Source organism: Eulemur rufifrons, chromosome 28, assembly GCF_041146395.1.
Source record: "Eulemur rufifrons isolate Redbay chromosome 28, OSU_ERuf_1, whole genome shotgun sequence".
Classification (NCBI taxonomy): domain Eukaryota; kingdom Metazoa; phylum Chordata; class Mammalia; order Primates; family Lemuridae; genus Eulemur; species Eulemur rufifrons.
This window is the reverse complement of record NC_091010.1, coordinates 69550182-69566619: the sequence shown is the minus strand read 5'-3', so window position 1 is coordinate 69566619 and position 16438 is coordinate 69550182. Positions and strand designations below refer to the sequence as shown.

Below are 16438 nucleotides of genomic sequence, written 5' to 3'. Positions count from 1 at the left end.
TTTGTAGCTTCTCAGCAATGGGATCTTTTAGGGAAGGGGCCACCCCCAGATTTTACTGGGCCGGCAGGATGATCGGTTACCTGGTTTTTGTCAGCTCCATCCCCTCCTTTGGCTGCCCCCCACCCCTCTATGGGGGAGACTACGTTTCCTAGACTCCTTTACCGCTGATTCTGGGGGATTCAGCCGACGTGAGGCGCTGGCAGGACACTGGAGTGTGGGGAGGATGGCAGGGAGCCAGAGCCTTTCCCACCCTCTCCCTCGGTGGTCCCAGCTCCTGCCTCCCTTCTGTCCTCCCAGCCCTTGGAGGAGTGGCTTACGGCTGTGGTGGGTGTTTGGTTGCCTCACCCTCCCGTGTGGCTTCTCATCTGTTCTGTCCTTTGTGTAGTCGAATCCTATGTTAAATTCCCTCTGTTTGAAATACCTGGGTTGGTTTCTGTATTCTGACTGGACCTTACCTGGGCTAATCAGCTAGTGAGGACAAGTGCTCTTGGGGGAAAAAGGCTGCTCTTCTCAGCATAAGCCTCTGGGTCTGTGTTGTCCCCCATCAGAGCCCAGGTGCGTGGTCTGTAAGCTCAGCATTCTGGTTCTGCAGAGCCCCTCCCAGGTAAGTCACACGGTGGTGTTGAGAGCCTGGACATTACATTAAAAATACAGTCAGGCCCTTCCTGTTGCCCATTGCTGATGTTCCTTTGCCGCCTTTTATCTGGGGCCGTTGGGTTTTATTGCTCAAACTGGTACGGAATTGCACTTAAAAGCCAATATGCAAAACATGATGTTTCTGGGAGTCATGGAACTCCCTTCCCCCCCAGATTGATTTTGTATACCAGCCTATTCATTAGCATTGTGAAGCTTTTCTTTTTCATTTGAGGGCAAATACTAAGGGAGTAGTCTTAATAAGCCTCTATATTATTCACTTTTTGACATTGAAATCCATTGCCTAAGAAAGGTGTGGGGGGGCATGTTCTTTGTATATATGGATTGGTGTGCATACATGTCTGTGTACATGGGGTGCGTGTGTGTGCAGTGTGTTTGGTGTGTGCGCATTGAGTGTGCGAGTGTGCGCACGCAGAGGCAGGCAATGCGGGAGGAGAAATTGAGGGCAGGGGAAGGGAGGTGTTTAGTCCAGACCTATTGTTTTGGTGCAGTTTTCCTCTGTAGGAACACCAGGAGGAGCCAAAGTATGATTATTCTGGTTCTAAATGGATACAGTTTTTTCTTTATATTTCTTCTTATCTACAAATGCATGACCTTTAAAATACTTCTGTTTGTTTTGTTTACATATCTGCAAATGACTGGTAATTGCTTCCTACATCTGCAGCGTCTGTAAATACTGCACTAAAACAGGAAGCACGCAGAACCTGGCGACCCCTGCCTCCCCCTGTACCTGCAGCGAGGCAGGGAGATGCTGCCTGTGCTTGATACGGCAGGTCTGAGTGTCGAGCCAGGAGCAGGGGCCAGGGATGGAAATGTAACATTCTGACATAGATTAGCAAAGATCGATGTGCAGCTCTTCGCTCTTTGTGTCCCGTTTTAGCAACAGCCAGCTCTTGTCAGGCCTTTATTCTCACGTCCTGAGAGAAGAAAACACAATCATGGAGGGATCAATAGGAGTTTCATTGATCACTCTGTAAGAATCAAATTGCACTCCTTGCATTTTTTCCCTCAGTTTGTTGAGGATGCTGGAGTTCATCGGTCTAACCCCATCAATTTACAAATAAGGAAAATGAGGTCCACAGGGGTTAAGTGATTGGCCTGCCGTGCGCCATGGTTGAAGGGGTGGCCGGAGCCTGGGAGCTCTCCTTGGAGCCCCTTCCTCTCTGCTCTTTTTGGCTGAGCTGTGTGTTTGCAGGTGTGCCAGCATCACTCCCCCACGCTGGTGGCCCAGCAGCCAGCTCACACCCCCTGACAAGTGTGGCCGTGATATGGTGGGTCTTTGTGGGCATCGTCCCCAGACACAATGAGAGGTTTTGGCTAGGACACAGGACTGACTTATTTCAGCTGTGAGGGGGTGAGCTGGCTAGCAGAAGAATCGGACTGCGTCAGTGTAGCCAGATAGGAATCCCAACATAGATGAGTTTGAATAGACTACTAACAGTATCTTTACATTTAGCTTCTAGCACTATCTGACCGTAAATTCTCTGGAATATGGATATCAGAAAACTACTTTTCTTAAAAAAATAACTGTTTTTAGATCATTTTCAGGTTTTAAAGGAGCTGAGGGGCCTCACGTGAGTAGAAGGAAAAAACAAAGTACAATTTAGACTTCCTGCAAACATGTTCGACTAAACTAACGCAGATGTGTCCCCCTCCTGCTACAGAGATACAGGGTAAACGCTAATAAAAAATTAAATACATGGTTGATCATGTAATAAGTGAAGAGAGAAAACAAAAGCTGAGTAGTAAATACAAACACATTCCTTAGTGACCATTATTGGGTCTTGACCATTACTGGGTTTGGTCCTAGAATGGGCCCAGGGTCCGGGGACTGGAATTCTAATGTCTGAGTTAGATGCAACTTTGGCCTAACAGAGGTGTGGGAGCTAGAATTTACATGAAGTTCAGAGCCTTGAAGTTCTGACTATACTTTAAAAGGGGATTGTTAATTAAAATACCAGGCTACTCATGGGTGTGGGCTGCAAGTGTAGTCTGTCTCAGTGGTACAGGAACCAAAAGTCAAAGCCTTAACATAAAAATAGATAGAGACCATTGAAGTCCGTAAGGCCGTGGATAGTGCAAATGCAGAGTTAATCCTGTAGGCATGCTTCCATCATCCAGTACATACAAGATTCAGAGGTAAAACACCCCCCACTGAGGATAAGATTACAAAAAAAAAAACACAAAAACACACAAATAAACAAATCTACTACCATGGAGTAGGGGGAGGTGTCAGGAATTATAACAAATAAGGATCCAAATCTTCAAGAATCTGAAATAATAGGAAAGTTGAAGTTTACTATAAAGTACAGGCATACTTTGTTTTATTGCATTTCGTTTTGTTGTATTTGCAGATACTGTGTATTTTACATATTGAAGGTTTGTGGCAATCCTGCATCAAGACAGTCTGTTGGTGCCATTTTTCCAACAGCATGTACTCACTTCATGTCTCTATGGCATGAAGCATTTTTTAGCAATAAAATATTTTTAAATTAAGGCATATATGTTTTTAGACATAATGCTATTGCACACTTAATAGAATAGACAGTAGAGTGTAAACATAACATTAATATGTACTGGGAAACCAGAAAGTTTATATGACTCACTTTATTGCAATATTTGCTCTATTATGGTGGTCTGGAACCAAACTCAAAATATTTCCAAGGTATGCTTGTAATTATTTTAAATTTTCAAAAATGATTAAAGAAGAAATAGAGCCATAGTAAAAGAAGACGGTATAAAAAAATGTTGGAAGGTTTAAAAAAAAAAGAACTCCTAAACGTGAATGATAAATTCATTGAGGTTTAAAAAAAGTCATCAGATTAGACACAGTTAAAGACAAAGTCCATTAGAAGATAGATCTGGGGAAATCATCCCAAACACAGCAAGAGAGATAAAAAGATGGCAAGTATGAAAGTGTGATTAGGAGTCATAGAGGAAAAAATGATGCAGTCCATTAGGAAATCCAGGAGGAAGGAATTTAAAAAATGTTAAGAGAGAAATATGTGAAAAGATAATGACTGCGAATTTTCCAGAATTGAAGAAAGGCATGTGTAGCCAAACAATTTTGAAGTAGAATAACAAGGTGAGGGAGGTCACCTGTCAGATACCAAGATATGTTACAAAGCTGTGATAATTAAGACACTGTGTTATTGACCCAGGGGTAAACAAACCAAGGAAATAAAACTGAGATCTTTAAACATGCATATGTGGCAGTTTGAAGGCATTAAAAATCATTCGGGAATGACAAGGTACTCTATAAATTGTGCTAGGACAACTGACTATCCATATATGAGAGAAAGTAAATTAGCTCCCTACCTCATGCAAAAGGTCATTCTGTGAGATGGAGGGGAAGGTTAAAGAACTTAAATGTGCCCCCCCAAATACCTTTAAAATTTTCAGAAAATATATAATATGACTATATACGTTAAGACACATTATATATCAAAATACCTCCATCGTTAAGAAGAGGCCATAAAGCAGGGAAGACATTTGCAGTACACTAAGTAGAAAGATAAGGATCTTGAATAAATATCCACATCAGTGTCCAGCAGATAAATGGGCAAAGTGTATGAACTCGCAGTTCAGAGAAGAGGAAACCCAAAGCCAATAAATATAAATAGATGTTTAACCTCACTAGTAATTTAAGGGCTTACAAATTAAACCATCAAATTAGCAGAAAATAAAAACATCCGGTGATATAAGGGTGTGGTTGTGGGGTTAAAGAATGTGTTCACTTTCTTGGTGGCAGTATAAATTGACACAGTGACTTTGGAGAGCAGATAGCCAGTAAAGCTGATGGTAGGCATTCCTGGTGACCTAGCAGATACAGTCCTAGGTGTCTACATTTATAGATGCCCAAGGAAATATATACACAATGTTTATTGTGGTGGCGTTTGCATAGGAAAAAGCCAGAAACAACTTAAATGTTCATTAATAGGAGAATGGGTAAATGAATTGGGGTATATTTATTCAATGAAATATTATAGATAGTGGTGAAAATAGATGAACTAAAAAAGAAATTACAGGAGGAGATATATAGAGAATGATAAAATTAGATACAATTTTAAATGTGGAAAACATTGATACTTTATCTGCTAAAAGAAGAGAAGCATTTGTGAGGTTGATGAATATCAAGTTCAGGATAATGAGGTTTATTTCTCCTGAGAGAGTAAGGACTCAGGATACAGAGGGTGTTCTGATGATGTCTGTACTGTTTTATCGTTTTAGTTAGTATGATGGTTCACGAGTGTTACATTGTTGTCTTGTACTTTTTTTTATATCCCTGAAGAATTGTGTGAGCCTTGGGCATGATGTCTCCACTCACAGATACGTCAGGGTGAAACGGAAGGACATCAGCCGCAGAGAAAAATCTGTAGAGCTGCTCGAGAGAAAGGACTGATTATCCATGAAAAGACAGTAATTTGACAACAGATCTCTCATTAGTAACAATAGATGCCAGGAGACCTTGGAATGGCATCTTTGAAATACTGAGGGTACTGCACCTGTGTGGGCCTGTGGGCAGGCTATGCTAGGCCTTGAGCTGGGACGGCAAAAGTAATGGGTCCTCCACCACCAGAAATTCAGCTGTCAGAGAGAACAAAACTAGATCAATAACAATGGAAGAAACTGGGAAAGTTATCAAAAAGCTACCATGCCAGGTATTTTACAGATTTAAAAAACCCCATATGCAAGAACACATGGGTGATTTAACATTAGAAAAACTACTGTATTGTCTGATCAGAGAAGAAAAAAAATGATCATCTTAATAGATGTAGAAACATCATGCTGTTAGATCTAAAAATCTATTCATAATAAAAACTCAGCTAACCAAAAATAGGGTTTATCCTGGTAAAAGTTAAGGACATGATCCCTAGGGGATGCATTTCTGTTAGTGAAGAGAAAAAGACAAGCGTACTTGCTGTCATCACTTCTACTTAGTGTACTGGCGTGCCTAGCTGGCATAGTAAGATTTTTAAAAAAGAAACAATGGGTGAAAGAATTGGAAAGGAAAAAAACATAAATTGTTGTTTCCAGACAATATAATTATCTATGTAGAATTCAAGAAAATCTACAGATAAACTATTAGAACGAATATCAGCAAGGTTGTTGAATATAAGGTAAACATGCAAAAATGGATAGACTCTTACTGGTAATAATCAATTGGAAAAAAAGTCTCATTTACATTATTTCTTCATGTGGATATGAATTACCAAGTAGAGTCTTTATGTTATATTCTGAAGGACTCCCTTCAGTATTTCTTACAGGGCAGGTCTGCTGGTGACAGATTTTCCGTTTTTGTTTATCTGAGGAAGTCGTAATTTCTCTTATCACTTTTGAAGGATAGTTTTGTTGGATGTGAAATTCTTGGTTGGCAGTCTTTCTTCAGTGCTTTGAATATGTCCTCGCACTGCACCGACTCCCTGGCTTTGACGAGAAACCAGCTGTTGACATCACGGAGGATCCCTTGTTCGTGATGTGTTGCCTCTCCCTTTCCGCTGTCAAGATGTTTTGACTTAAAATAGTTCCATTATGATGTGTCTAGGTGGGGATCCCTTTGAGTTTTTCCTAGTGGGAGTTAATTGAGTTTCTTGGATGTATGGATTATTGTTTGTCATCAAATTTGAGAAGTCTTTGGCCATTACTTTGCCAATATTCTTTCTGCTCCTTTTTCTCTCTCATTGTCCTCTGGGACTTCTCTTTTTTATGTGCATGTTGGTACACTCACTGGTGCTCCATGAGCCTCTAGCACCTATTCACTTTGCTTCCCCTCCCTGCTTTGTTTTTCTGTTCTTCAAACTGGATAATCTCAGTTGACTTCGGGTTTACTTGTTCATTCTTCTGCCTGCTTAAATCTGCTGTCAAGCCTGTTTGGTGAATTTTTTATTTCTGTTATATTTCTCAACTCTAGAATTTCTGTTTAGTTTATATATATAAAATTTCTGTCTCTTTTATTGATATTTTCTATTTTGTGAGACGTCAGTCTACTTTCCTTTAGTTCTTAATCGTGATGTCCTTTAGTTCTTTGAACATATTTAAAGTAGCTGATTTAAAGTCTTAGTCTAGCAGGTCCAGTGTCTGGGCTTTCCATTCTGTCTGCCCCTCCACATTCACCTCCCACCTTTCTCTGCTTCCTGCCCAGGGAGCCAGCCTGTATGGTCCTCGCCAGTGAGGTGCCTGGGCTCTCCAATTTCCCTTTGGGTTCAGCCACTGGGGGCGTGTGGGGAAGGCAGCAGGAGACTGGAGAGAGATGGAGAGGGAGCGCGGGGTACGTGGCCATGTCCCTTGGCCAAGGGCACTGCTCCTTTCAGGGAGCCGGCAGTGATACCACATTCCAGCTTCTGGTAAGTACTTCCTCCCCTCGTCCCTTTGGTCTGGCCCTGCACTGTCCCTCGTGGCTCCCTCCTGCAGCTTTGTGACTGACCCTTTTGTAGTAACCCGTTGTGCATCCTCCCGTTGCTGCGCACCATCTACTTCCTGTGGGGCCCCGTAGAGAAGGATACATGCCCACTTCAGTGATCACCTCCAAGAAGGATGGGGGAGGATGAGGCAAGAATATGGTATGTGCTCAGGCTGCGTGGGGCACAGGTAGGTATTATAAAGATATTTCATTATACAAAGACTCAGGTCAGCAAAGTAAGGATGACTGTCTTAGAAGTGCACGCTTTTGTTATAGGCCTTGGAAGAATTCTGTTGAGAAAAGACTGTTTGGTGGCTGTAAAGATGAATATGCTTGAAAGAAAGAAAGAGTGATTCCTCAGGCAGATGGTAACAGCAGGAGTTGCAGACATCTCTAACCCACAGAGGGCTGCTGTTACTGTGTCACACAGGTACCCAGGAAAGGGACGGGGGAGCCACATCCTGCACGTCAGGGAAAAACGGTTTTAGCAAAAAGGGAAAGTGGTATGTGGCAAAGTTCTCTCTGCCCACAACATACATGGGTTGAATTGTAATTAGGTTTACCTTAGATGAAGGTCTCAGTCTGGGTGTTCAGTGTGACAAGCCCAGGTGGAGTGAAATGTGCACCTGGTGGCCCTGGTGGCCCTGGTGGCCTTGGAGCTCTTCAGACAGGTGAGGGAGAGCCCAGGGAGGAAGACTGATTGATTGAGACAGTCTTGCTGTGTCACCTGGACTGCAGTGCAGTGGCATGATCGTAGCTCCCTGCGACCTCAAACAACTGGGCTCAAGCCATCTTCCTGCTTCAGCCTCCCGAGTAGCTGGAACTGCAGGTGTGCACCACCATGCCTGGTTAATTTAAAAATTTTTTTTTGTAGAGTTGGGGGCCTCACTATTGCCCAGGCTGGTCTTGAACTCCTGGCCTTAAGCGATCCTCCTTCCTTGGCCTTCGAAAGTGCTAGGATTATGGGCGTGAGCCACCATACCCTACAGAGGAAGATTTTTTAGAAGTAAAGTGGGAAGTGTTGAAAGGGTTCGTGCTTTGTGGCCAGCACCCCGTGAGGAAGTCATCGCAGTGAGGGAGCTATCAGAAAGGGTAAGGCTGTGCCCCAGGGAGGGGGAAGGGGAAGCAGCCAGACGCGAGTCCCGTTAGAGCCCAGTGTTGGGAGCAATAAAAACTCCCTCTTCAAAAAACATCTTTCTGTTGCTCGGTGGAAAAATACTGGAATTGTGGTGTATTATTTCCCACTCCTGCTTATCAGACGCTTTTCAAGCCTAACCAGACAGGAGGCGAGGCATTTCACTCGTCTGCGGGGAGACGTACAGTTAGGCTGCAGTTCGCCCTCCCGGCTTTACCAAATCGTGGGCTCAGTGCCTGGCGTTCCTCGGCGGACCTGCCGCTACTGGCTGGTGTGTGTCGTCTGTGAACTCGAATCCGAGGACTTCAGACCTCACTGGACCCGCCCTTGTCTAGATCAGGGACGTGAGCAGGCTCTCTTTGGGTGTCACTGTGGGCTGTGTGCTTTGAGAGACAATGACAATGGAACGTGTTGGGAGGAGTGAACAGGATGATGCCAGAAGCTTGAGATCACGCCAGGGGACAGAGCTTTGGGTACAAGGTTTAAACGAGCCATGTCTAAAGGGTCTTCTGTGTCTGAGGTTCTAGGTCCCAGCCCTCATGTTAATGTGGCTCTTTCTTTGTCCCTAAGCCTTATCTGCTCTGTCTCCAACATGTCTTCCAAATATGCCCCCTCCTCAAACAGGGTGAGTAAGGATGGGGACAGGAGTCAGACATCTCAGTGAATAGCTTTTGGTCAAAAAATCATTTTTAAAATTTTTAATTTTTTTTTTTTAGAGACAGGATCTCACTGTTGCCCAGGCTGGTCTTGAACTCCTGGGCTCAAGTGATGCTCCCCTCTCAGCCTCCTAAATAGCTGGGACTATAGGCACGCGCCACTGCACCTGGCCATTTTACTTTTTGAGTTATGTGATGGTGATGACAATGACAATGATGAAAATAATTGAAAAGCACTCCCCGCCCCAATCCCACTGTCTCTCCCCCAAGAGAGGCCCGTTGTCTCCCGGCCCCACCCACTGCACTTCCTCCCCGACAGCACCTCAGCGTGAGTTCGCCAGGCTTTCGCTGGCCCTGTCCCTACGGTGCACTGCCCAGAGCTGTGCTGCTCCAGCCAGGCTCCTGCTCCTGAGGGTCTCACCGCAGACGAGGCTCGCGGCAAAGAAGTTCAGAAACTGCTGCATACTTTCCCTCACCTTTTGGAGGTTTGATGTACATTAGACTATTAAAGATCTTGAGAATTGCAGAAAAGAAATTTGTTTCCAAAATGTCCTTTTATAAAGGGATACCTGTTACCATATGTAATTCTGAGACTATTTTGGGAAGCACAAGCCCATTGAATAAATTCAGCACCTTAATTCATCATGGCATTCAGGGCCTGACCTCCCAGACGATCTCTCATCCCTGCCCATGTGCTCTGTGAACCTCTGGCTCCAGCCGTCACAGATAGTTCTCTGGTTCTGGAACATTCTGACCTCATGCTCCTCTCACTGCTCCCACCTCCTAAGATTCTCTTCTTCGTGGGCCCCCCGAGTTACCTCTCCTTGTGCAAAGCCTTCCTCCACCCTCCCAGCAGGTAGAGCCGTGTGTGCCCTTCCGTGGCTGCCATAGCATTTTACTCTGATCTCCCGAATGCGCCATCGACAGGAAATCAGTGTGCCGCCATCCAAAGCCGCTGTCGGGTTCCTGGGGCTCAGGGCAGCACCTGCCTTCCAGGAAACAGGGACATCATCAAGGACTGGACTGCTTTGTCCCCTGCTGCCCAACCCAGCCCAGCCCACCCTCCTGGGCCTCAGTTAGCCCAGGAGCCTGTTTGCCGTCGTGGTGTAATCCTTGCAGGACAGGGAGGCCACGCTTGCACTGCCTGTGTGCCAGGGTACGTGGCCACATGTGACAGAGAGTCCTAGATGCTGACGGGACCTCTCACTGCACAGTGCTACAATGTCTGGCCGAGTGTCCGTCCCCAGCCATCTGGTTCTCCCAGTTATTTCTGCAGGTGAAGGTGAGAGGTGAGAAGCCCACCCCAGGAGACCGGTGTGGGCAGGGCCTGGTCGGGATGCTGTGAGCCTGGGACTGCAGATGGCCCCAGGGAGGAGCTGCTTTGGTGTTGAATCCTGATCTGACGTTTAGACAACATCACTTTTTAAAAATTTATTTTAAGAATATGTAGATAATATTTTCATTCTCTTGTTTTTCCTCATAGTACTGTAGAAGAGGAGGGAAATAACATTGAGAACATTGTGTGTACCACTATTGGAAATGCTTGAAATGTCTTAATTGTATAATTTATATTAGTATATCTATATCTGTATACATACACCCTCCTTAAAAACTAAGATATTATTTACGAGCCTAGCCCAGTTATTTTAAATGATGTGCTTCATGTTGGTGAATGTATAGCCAAGGTATATTAATTTGGCCAAGGTAAATTAATTCCCACAATATGCTGTTTTATCTTTGTAGGGGCATTTTAACCACACTGAGAATCGTTAGAAGGTGCCAGCTGGACAAAGGAAGATTCCAGTTTTGGTTTTGAACCCTCCGTGTGACAGCAAGTGTGATCTCTTCCAGATGCGTCTGGGCGCCCACCTGTCCAGAGAGCATCCCGTGCGCCCTCCCAGGTGGCGGTTCATCCTCTCATCCAGGTAATCCCACCATCCTCTGCGCCAGAGCCAGGAGGATCCACGTCACTTCAAAAGAGCCTCCTTTCAAGTGCATCTTGCTTAAGAAGGAGATGAATTGCATTATTTAAAAGTTTAAAAAAACTCCGTATCAAACTCCCTACGAGGTGTGGGAACCATGGCTTATGGAATCATACCCAGATGCAATCCCGTTTCATACTTTTCAGTTGTTTATGGCTGTATTCAGGGCTGGTTATGTACTCTTTTTAACTTAAAAGACTTATTTTTGTATTTAAAATGCTGTATAATCTTGAAGTGAATTTTACTGAATGCTAGTATCCAATCCAATCTGTATAATTCTCCAACCAAAGTTATCAGAGACAGGACCCCTTTTATATTAAAATGGAAATTGCTCTTTTTCTCTTGGGTTTTTTTTGTTTGTTTGTTTGTTTTGGTTTTTTTTTTTTTTTTGCTCGTTTTCTGACTGTGGAGACTGGTGTTATTTTCCTGGGCTCTGAAAGCTTCCTGAGATGTCCTGCTCACGTGATAGGCAGGTCCTAAGGAAACCACTGGATTACAGAATCGATCTCAAGTTTTCTACCCTTCCAAAGCCAGAGGAGGGTCAGAGCCCCTCGTAGGCTCCCTGTTCTCATCACATTGTTCACGGGGGCCCTGCCAGTGACGGTCCTCAGCAGGGCCATGTGGAAGAGCCCGATCCGTAAGTGATCGCGGTGTGCAGTTGGGGGGGGATTCCGCGCTGGAACGCCGGGCAGAGGCAGAGGAGGTGCTGAGGGGAAGCCCGCGCAGTGCCACCGTAGCCAGGGTTATCCAGCGTCACAGGACACGTCCCCAAGAACCCTGAGTAAGACCCCAGAGCTGCAGCTAGATTAGAAAAATGCCAGTCCTTGCCAAAACAACCAGGCCGTGAGAGAGGGAGAAAGTATTAGGATTTGTGGCCTTAAAAACTATTTTTTGAAGAGCTTTTGTTTGTTCCTCTCTTTTCAAAAAGAGATACACATCTTAATTTTTGTGGAGAAAAATGAAAACTCTTAGATTCACATTTTTTGTGTGAGTAAACTCTTCCTTTTCCACCAGATTTGCAGCGAGAGGAGAAGCCCACGTATTTACTGGTAGGTGTTTCTGTAATTGCAGTAGCACGCAGGCCGCCCGGCTGTTTACGTGAAGGGAACACTTTGGGTAGAAAGCGGCCCCGTGCTCTCCCACCCTGTGGACAGTGCCCTGATCCCGTCTCCACCAGACACCCCGCTGTGGGGCCTCGGCGCGTCCTGGAGCCTCCTGTGCCACCCTGTGCAGTGGGACAACAGCCACAGGGCCCGTCAGCACATGCAGGTGCCTGGCGACCGCTCCGTGTCTGCTCCCTCCCTCCATGCACGGCCCCCAAGCCCAAAGCAGGTCTTCTGTCCTGAAAAAGCAAAAGGTCACAACAGATTGGAACAGTGTGCAAATGACAAACGGGGTGAGGCGCAGCCGGCCAGAATGAGGGGACCCAGCAGTTTATCACAGTGCCTGCCCTTCTCAGACCGTAGTGTGAACGCTGGGCTCCGAGAGGCTGGTCACGAGGCATCTGAGGGGGCGTGGCAATGTCTCTGCGTTTTCAGTTTAGTACAGGCTATAAAGTTAGAATGCTCTGAAATTTCTTCCAGCCTTCCAGGCCACCTTTCTAGACTTGGACACACCTCAGCCCCATCTTAGGCTGGCCTGGCCCCGGCAGGGTCCCACCCGCGGCCATGCAGTACTAGAGCGTGGTGCAGCCTGGCAGCTCGCCCTGCCCCCACGGACTGGCTGTCACAGCTGCCTCGCCCAGGCCAGCTCCGGAATCACCCCTGGCCACAAGAACAGCCTCTGTTCCCCAGCCCAGCCCGCCTCCTCTTGGGTCCTGCAGCCTACAAACTACAAGGAAAATGAACATTTTGTTAGAACTGTTGTTTTCAATGGCTCTTTAATGATTTTTTTTAAACAGAATAGTTCATTGTAAAAGAAAGTGGAAGATGCAGAAAGGAAAACAAACTCATGCATCCCAGATGGCCACTGCTGACCTGCTGGCTAGCAGCCCCCACGTGTAGACCTCTTTCTAACTAAATGCTGTGCAGCGAATGTCCGCCCAACCATGGTAGGACACTGTCATTTTTAAAAGATAGCAGAGTATCCCACTTTGGAAGAGACCATCATTTTGACAGCTCTTCCTGAAGCAGTGCCAAGCATGCCCTCCTTGAGTCGGCTGTTTGCAAAGTCCGTGGGTCTGGAGACGCCTGCTCACCTCTGCAGGGTGGGTCGGGTGTGCCATGCGGGGGCTCCCCGGGAGCGCTTCCTGCTGGGATTACCTGGAAGGCTCCGCTCCCCACAGAACCGTTTCCCCTGCCAAATCCCTGTGCCAGCACCACAGGTGCTGACACACTTAGCGCGTGGGCAAACCTGCACAGATGTCACTAACCTGGGTTTTGATGCACCCGTGACGAGCATGAAACGGGATTATCCCTTTAAAGTGCTTCCTCTTTGCTTTTTTGTCAAACGAGAAGGAAAAAGACATTTTCTTACACCTTGAGGACACAGACTAGGCATTTATGTGTGAATCTCCACTAGATAAGTTTTCAATTCGTTTTTAAAGTATAACCTGTCGTTATTTTTTTGTGTAGGGGCTAAAAATATCAAAACAGACTTAATTGCAAACCAGTTTATCACTGTTTCTAAACCAACAAATTATAAAACTCACATCAGAAAATTCAAAAGCATGATAAATGGTTAACAAAGATGTTAATATCATTTGAAATGTTTTGCCTCCTTTAGAATATGATTTCCAAATTTGTTTTTAAAACATTAAAAGATTATAACTGAAATCCAAACTTATTAAAAAAATTTAAATTGTAGGTAAGTAGAAATGAAAATAAATCACCCATAATCCCATTACTCAAAAGTAACTAATGTTGGTATTTTGATGTGTATCCTTCCAAAACTTTCTGTGAGAACATCTGCACCCATAAGCATGTGCTTTTAATGTTAACATCATGTGCCTCTTTCCATGTCAGTAAATATAAGATTATCATTTTAAGTGGTTACATAATATTCCATTAATGGAAACACCACAGTGCATTTACCCAGTCTTCTCGTAATGAGCATTTAGGTTGTATTTATCTATCTACTTACTTGCTGTTAAAAAAATTACTCTATAAATATCCTTATACACATTTTTGTAAAGTTTTACAATTATGTTCATAAGAGAACATTCTGGAAGTTGAATTGCTGGATCAGAGGGCACCTTCCGGTTTCCTCTCCTCTGGAAAAGTGGTACCAGGAGCCCATGCCCCTTCCCTTTGATGAACATTGAGCAGGGACAATCTTTTTTCCCTGTTTTCACTTGGAGAGTTTTGAACACACACAGAAGTCGGCAGAACAAGCAGTGCCAGGAGCCCTGGAGCTGTCCCCCTGCGCCACCGCGGGTGGCCGTGGCCACTCTTGCCCAGCCACAGCCCCGTGCACTGGAAGCAAACGCCAGGCATAATACGATTTCAGCTGTCATACTTTCAGTGTGTCTGTCCCAAACAGGCATTTGAAAAGCATAACCATGATAAATTGTCCCTCCTAACACAACATTTATAGTAACTCCTTCTATTATGAAATATCTAGTTTTTTATCAAATTTCTACATACTTCACCAATTTCATAAATGATTATTTTTGTTTTGTTGTATATTTTACAACTCGTTTGAGTTGGGATCCAAGTAAGGGCCACGAGTTCTGATTAGTTGATGTGTTCCTAAGTCTCTAGCGAAGGGTCCCTCCATTTTTTCTTTCCCTTCAAAATGCATTTATCAAGAAACTAGTTTGTAGAGTTTGTACTGATTTTTCTATTATAATTGCATGTCCCTCGCGTCTTAGCTGCTTCTCTGACCTCTGTATTTCCTGTAAATTGGTGATTAATCCAGAAGCTCGAGCAGATTCAGTTTTGACTATTTCAGCAAGACTCCTTTTCTGATCCTTTCCAGTCTGATCCATGCTGCTGGCGTTGTGGTTTTAATTGCGTGGCACGCATTATGTTTTGGATACTCTTACTGGCTGTGTGTCTTCTTTCATGAACTTTCCATCTTTGCCCATTTCTCTGTTGGGGTGTGTGTCTTTTCATTATTTTTAAGAGTTCTTTATCTTAATACATAGAGGCTGTTAAGTCTGTTTTTCTCTCGCATTGCAGATATTTCTCCCAGGTTATTACTTGTCACTGTCTTTTCAATGATATTTATATATCCTCTGCCACACAGAAGCTTTTCACTGTTCTGTCAGCTCCTTTTTGCTGGTTTCTAGCCCTGTAGTCATTCAAGAAAGGCCTTCCAGCTGGGCACTACAGCACACGCTGTGGTCCCAGCTACTCTGGAGGCTGAGGCAGGAGGATGGCTGGAGCCCAGGAGTTCGAATCCAGCTTGGTCAACATAGTGAGACCCCCATCTTCAAAAAAAATAAATAAGAAAAATAAAGGCCTTCCTTTCCCCAAGATTATTTATATTATGTGAATTGATTATAAATCCATTGTATTAATAGATGGATCTACTTTGTAGATCCATCTATATTTTTGCATGATTCTGATTAACATTTAAAACTAGCTACAGCTTTTTGGGTGTAAAGGGTAATATATCTAACTTCATTTTTTCCCCAAATATTAAGCAATTATTCTAAGAACATCTTTCTCCATTAACTGTCAATTCCACTTCCATCATATGTGGGGTAGTTCTGCAGGTTCTTCTCTGTTCTTTGACCCGTCTCATCCAGTGCCTGTAACGCTGTGTGTGCGTGTGTGTGTGTACTTTTCATTAAACACAGTTGCAGAAAGTGAATAGAGGAGCGCCCAGGCCTAGGGCATGCGTGTGGGCGAAGGTTCCTTTCACGTCTCCCTGTTGTTTTCTTTGTCAAAAGAAAATTTCTTTCTCATGTGTTCATGCTTCCAGATCAACTTTAAGATCATTTTGTCAAATTTAAAAAATAAAAACCACATAAAATATTGATTGGATTTGTACTGCATTTATTGATTAATTGCAGGATAAGGAGTAGCTTTACGATATTGAAACTTGCCCATAGTACATTTGGCTGTGATGGAGAATTTTTTTTTTTCTGTTTTGTTTTTTGTTTTGTTCGTCTAGGTCCTGCACTGTAAGATCCATCCCAGGTCATCTTCGTTCCATTACATTTTCTGTCTGTAACTGTTACACCAGATCATTTCCTGAAAAACTACTGTTTAAAACTCACTAGTGCATTTTCTCTCAAAGGCAAAGGGAGAGGAGCTGGTCTGTACTGAGCAACACCATGTGTCACACACTGTGCTGAACACTTTACATACGTTGTCATATTTAGCCTCAAAAACTCTTCGAGAGAGGAATTATTTTCATTGTCCTAAGAGGGATGGAGGCTCAGGGAGGCTGCAGCACTGGTCCACCGTCAGCCCGCCTGGGTCCAGACCGGCCTCCCGGCCTCCAGCATCTGCCTCCTCCAGGCTCTCATCGGCCGCACATGGACCGCGGGGTGTCGGGTGGGCCTGGTTAAAATGCAGACTCTTCAAGGTCTGTGGCGGGGCCTGGGATTCTGCAGTTTGATTAACCTCTCAAGAGGTGCCGCAGACCACACTCTGGGAATCGGGGCTGTTACAGCACGCCACCTGCCTAAGTCATTTAGGATCCAGTAAAATGGGGTCCT

At 44.5% G+C, this 16438-nt stretch overlaps 1 protein-coding gene across 2 annotated transcripts in view; it reads left to right on the top strand.

Annotated features, from left to right (window-relative positions):
- Positions 1-11122, top strand: part of C28H10orf143 (chromosome 28 C10orf143 homolog) — a 34251-nt gene extending 23129 nt beyond the window's left edge. Inside the window, exon 4 of one of the 2 annotated variants that reach the window (XM_069460636.1) lies at positions 10697-11122. In XM_069460636.1, coding sequence (XP_069316737.1) covers positions 10697-10774 — 78 coding nt within the window. In that variant the 3' untranslated portion in view covers positions 10775-11122. Of the gene's footprint in view, positions 1-10588 lie in introns of both variants that reach the window. The other variant, XM_069460637.1, reaches the window with a different exon arrangement.
- The last annotated feature ends 5316 nt before the right edge of the window (positions 11123-16438 follow it).